Source organism: Protomyctophum parallelum (assembly GCF_964188405.1).
Source record: "Protomyctophum parallelum genome assembly, chromosome: 20".
Classification (NCBI taxonomy): Eukaryota; Metazoa; Chordata; class Actinopteri; order Myctophiformes; family Myctophidae; genus Protomyctophum; species Protomyctophum parallelum.
Window position 1 is genome coordinate 2,697,762 of NC_139718.1, and position 5,388 is coordinate 2,703,149.

At 46.2% G+C, this 5,388-nt stretch overlaps 1 protein-coding gene across 1 annotated transcript in view; it reads right to left on the minus strand.

Annotated features, from left to right (window-relative positions):
- Positions 1 to 296: 296 nt before the first annotated feature.
- fbxo33 (F-box protein 33) overlaps positions 297 to 5,388 on the minus strand; it is a gene marked incomplete at its 3' end in the record, with an annotated part of 35,471 nt that continues 30,379 nt past the window's right edge. The window contains exons 5-6 of the mRNA XM_083792748.1: positions 4,077 to 4,416; positions 297 to 580 (exon numbers count right to left, since the gene is read on the minus strand). Coding sequence (XP_083648874.1) covers positions 297 to 580; positions 4,077 to 4,416 — 624 coding nt within the window. The remainder of the gene's footprint in view (positions 581 to 4,076; positions 4,417 to 5,388) is intronic.

Here is a 5,388-nt window from a genome sequence, read left to right on the forward strand (position 1 = left end):
GTCAGAATGTCAGAAATAGCAGATCTACAAGCTCATAGCGCGCCACCGAGTGGCGCGATACGAGCTTGTAGGTCTGCTATTTTTTGAAAAATCGAAGAACGACTGACATTTTTAGAATCTGATCTCAGGTCAGAATGGGTTAATCAGACCCAGTGTGTGTCCAGTGGAAACCTCGTATGAATCTGATCTCAGGTCAGAATGGGTTAAATATCGGATCGGGAAGAAAAATAAATCGGTATCGGCAGATACTCAAAATCAAATGATTCGGGAAAACAAAATCTATCCACAAAATCTACCTAGCTGAAGAAGCTGAAGGCTTCCAGCTCGTGGTGGAAGTGCGCGGTGGGCTCGGCCAGCACCTGCAGGCTGCTGTCCAGACAGGGGTGCCAGGCCCGGTCCAGGCCCAGGGACACCTCCTTGATCAGGTGGTGGAGGGGGTCACCGCCGCCCCCCTCCTCCTCCCCCCCTCCCACCTGCTCCGGGTCGAAGTCGATGCTCTCCTCCGACACGGAGAGCACGCGCATGGTGGAGCCGCGCAGCCGCGAGATGGCCACCAGGTTATGGGAGAACACGATGTAGCCTGGGGGAGAGAGACATAGAGAGAGACAGAGAGAGAGAGAGAGAGAGAGAGAGAGACAGAGAGAGAGAGAGAGAGAGAGAGAGAGAGAGATACAGAGAGAGAGAGATACAGAGAGAGAGAGAGAGAGACAGAGAGAGAGAGGGAGACATCATCAACTGAGCAGTGTTGTTTTTGTCGACTAAAACTAAGAAGAAGAATTTTGTCAACAAATAAAAACTAGACTAAAATGTTAGGAAGGGACTAGTGGACAAGAGATCCAGTATAAGTCATTTTACACTTGGTTGCATGCTGAAAATAGCAGATCTACAAGCTCACAACACGTCACGCTGCGAGAGAGTAGAGGGGGAGAGAGAGACAGAGATAAAAGTAGGTCTGTATTACATTGTATATTAGCCTAATATTGCTGTTAAATAGTCAACGCATCTCACTTGAATAATGTTGATAAAACCGCATCGGATTCCAATTAACCCATTCTGGGCGGGAACCCCTTTTGTTGAGTGCCGTGCTATGAGCTTGTAGATCTGCTATTTTTTGAAAAATCGTGAAAATGTGGCGCAAATCTTTCAATATTTATTCTTTCAGAGCGAACCTTTTTAACTCAAATCTTTGCTTACATATAATCTTGGCGGTCCTCGACATGAAAATGTTTGAGAACCACTGACACAGAACCATGTCAGGATGTAGAAGGCGTTCGTTAGAATTGTCCTCAGGTCTAAAATGGGGTCAAGTAGCTTGTAGATTACTCCAGTTTTGGCTTCACTGCACTGGCTTCCGGTTGTTTTTAGGATTGATTTAAAAAAAAAAGATACTTGTGTAAAAAGCTCTCAATGGTCTCGCACCTTCCTACCTACATGACTGCCTGCCTAAATATGTCCCAAACCGCCCCCTAAGGTCTTCCGCTGCTGGCCTGCTCGCTTTGCCTAAAAAATACGGGGAAGCAGCTTTTTGCTTCTAGGGGCCGACGGCATGGAACAAGCTCCCACTGTACCTTCGTCAGGCAGCCTCTGTAGACATTTTTAAAGCACAGCTCAAGACCCACTTCTACAACATTGCTTTTAATAGATTTTTTTTTTTTGTGTTATTCATGTCCTCACTGTATTGCATTACTGCTCGTTACTTGCGCAAGCAGAGCGCGCAAGTAATAATTTCGCCCGGTCTCTTTCACCGTGACAGCCAACCCGCCATTTGATGTGAATGCAAAAAAAACATCAAATCTGTGCCTGTTTTGCTGGGACCAGATTACACAAATGACCATATTTCTTACGTCATCATTGAGAGCTAGTCATACATATACACACCACGTACTCTGGTCCCAGCGGATCAGGCACAATTTGCTATTTTAGCCTTGCTTTTCTTTTATTCTCCATTGTTCTGTAAAGCACTTTGAGCTGCATTTCATGTCATGAAAGGTGCTATACAAATAAAGTTTTATTATTACTTGCGCAAGCAGAGCGCGCAAGTAATATTTTCGCCCGGTCTCCTTCGTCGTGACAGCTGTTCCGCCATTCGAGGCTTACGCAGAAAAACATCAAATCTGTGCCTGTGTTGCTGGACCAAATGACCACAAATGACCATATCTCTTACGTCATCATTTAGAGCTAGTCATACGTATACTATATACATAATCAGTAAAAAATAAAATAGCAAATTGTGCCTGATCTGCTGGGACCAGAGTACGTGGTGTGTATGTGTATGACTAGCTCTAAATGATGACGTAAGAAATATGGTCATTTGTGGTCATTTGGTCCAGCAACACAGGCACAGATTTGATGTTTTTCTGCGTAAGCCTCAAATGGCGGAACAGCTGTCACGGTTTTTGGCGCAAAGTAACCACAGTATACCGCTAATCAACTTACAACTACACACTTTATACAGTATAGAGTGTATACGTATATAGTATATGCCTATATACTATATATATATATACTATATATATTTCTTACGTCATCATTTAGAGCTAGTCATACGTATACTATATACATAATCAGTAAAAAATAAAATAGCAAATTGTGCCTGATCTGCTGGGACCAGAGTACGTGGTGTGTATGTGTATGACTAGCTCTTAATGATGACGTAAGAAATATGGTCATTTGTGGTCATTTGGTCCCAGCAACACAGGCACAGATTTGATGTTTTTCTGCGTAAGCATCAAATGGCGGAACAGCTGTCACGGTTTTTGGCGCAAAGTAACCACAGTATACCGCTAATCAACTTACAACTACACACTTTATACAGTATAGAGTATAGAGTATATATGTATACGTATATAGTATATGCCTATATACTATATATATACTATATATATTTCTTACGTCATCATTAAGAGCTAGTCATACACATACACACCACGTACTCTGGTCCCAGCAGATCAGGCACAATTTGCTATTTTATTTTTTACTGATTATGTATATAGTATACGTATGACTAGCTCTAAATGATGACGTAAGAAATATGGTAATTTGTGGTCATTTGGTCCAGCAACACAGGCACAGATTTGATGTTTTTCTGCGTAAGCATCAAATGGCGGAACAGCTGTCACGGTTTTTGGCGCAAAGTAACCACAGTATACCGCTAATCTACTTACAACTACACACTTTATACAGTATAGAGTATAGAGTATATATGTATGTCATATACAGTTTACAGCGGTCGAAAGGACTTGCGCGCTCTGCTTGCGCACTAGTTGGCCATTTATGGCCTACTAGTGTGCAACAAGCAAGTATGCACTCGACAGAGTGCAGTTCTAGTTATTATTATTATTACTAACATAGAACCATGTCAGGATGTAGAAGGCGTTCGTTAGAAACGTCCTCGGGGTCTAAAATGGGGGTCAACTCACCGTGGACGACCAGAACGGCCACATGCGTGCATCTGGCTCGAATATACTGACAATTACGTCAACAAATAAAAACTAGACTAAAATGTTAGGAAGGGACTAGTGGACAAGAGATCCAGTTTTATGCTGGGTTGCATGCTGAAAATAGCAGATATACAATCTCACAACGCGTCGCTGAGATTGTAGATGCAACCAAAGTGTAAAATATGTCATTACAACGACATCAAGGCCTGTCAAAACACATTTTAGTCGACTAAATCAACTGTAGATTTAGTCGACTAAAATCGCACGACATCTAGTCGACTAAAACTAGACTTAAACACTAGAACATTCCAGGCGACTAAAATGTGACTTTAAAAACCAATTGAAAACTATCCAAGAGACTTTAACCCATTCTGAACGGGAACCCATTTTGGTGTCAGCATCATGTCATGCTTTAGCTATTGAAAAATAGCAGATCTACAAGCTCATAGCGCGCCACCGAGTGGCGCGCTATGAGCTTGTAGGTCTGCTATTTTTGAAAAATCGAAGAACGACTGACATAGAAACATGGCTTCTTCAGAAAACTGTCATTTTTGGGCCAGAATGGGATAATGACTAAAACTAAAAATAGAAATTCGCTGCCAAAAACGGAAAACACAGATTCCAAACCAGACTCACCGTGGACGACCAGGACGGTCAGCTGCGTGCATCGCCAGGCCAGCAGCACCAGGGGGTCCTCGTTGCGCCCGCCGCTCAGGTCGGGGAAGTCCTGCATGTCGCGGCCGCCGCCGCCGCCGCTGCCCGCGTCCGCGCCGTCGTCCCTCATCAGCAGGAAGTGCGTCAGCGTGCGGTGGTACTGCGTGGAGATGAGCTCCAGGGCGGCGGCGCCCACCGCCGTGCCGTAGCTGTCCAGGTGGAGGCGCTGCAGAGGCAGGCTGGGCTTCAGCACGCGGAGCAGGTCCGATGTTTCCACCTCCAGCGCCATGAGGTAGACGCGCAGCTCGGAGCTCACCGCCATCTGTTAGGAGAGAGGAGGACGGGGCAGGACGTTAACCCCTATTCTGACCTGAGATCAGATTCATACGAGGTTTCCACTGGGACACACACTGGTCTGACTAACCCATTCTGACCTGAGATCAGATTCATACGAGGTTTCCACTGGGACACACACACACACTGGTCTGATTAACCCCATTCTGACCTGAGATCAGATTCATACGAGGTTTCCACTGGGACACACACACACTGGTCTGATTAACCCCATTCTGACCTGAGATCAGATTCATACGAGGTTTCCACTGGGACACACACTGGTCTGATTAACCCCATTCTGACCTGAGATCAGATTCATACGAGGTTTCCACTGGGACACACACTGGTCTGATTAACCCCATTCTGACCTGAGATCAGATTCATACGAGGTTTCCACTGGGACACACACACTGGTCTGATTAACCCATTCTGACCTGAGATCAGATTCTAAAAAGGGGGCTCAGAGTGGGGGGTTTAAAGGGCCTCAGAGTGGGGGGTAAAGGGGTTCAGAGTGGGGGGCCTAAGGGGGCTCAGAGTGGGGGGCCTAAGAGGCTCAGAGTGGGGGGCCTAAGGGGGCTCAGAGTGGGGGGTTTAAAGGGGCTCAGAGTGGGGGGTTTAAAGGGGCTCAGAGTGGGGGGTTTAAAGGGGTTCAGAGGGGGGGGTTTAAAGGGGTTCAGAGTGGGGGGTTTAAAGGGGCTCAGAGTGGGGGGTTTAAAGGGGGCTCAGAGTGGGGGGTTTAAAGGGGCTCAGAGTGGGGGATTTAAAGGGGCTCAGAGTGGGGGGTTTAAAGGGGCTCAGAGTGGGGGGTTTAAAGGGGCTCAGAGTGGGGGGTTTAAAGGGGCTCAGAGTGGGGGGTTTAAAGGGGCTCAGAGTGGGGGGTTTAAAGGGGCTCAGAGTGGGGGGTTTAAAGGGGCTCAGAGTGGGGGGTTTAAAGGGGTTCAGAGTGGGGGGTTTAAAG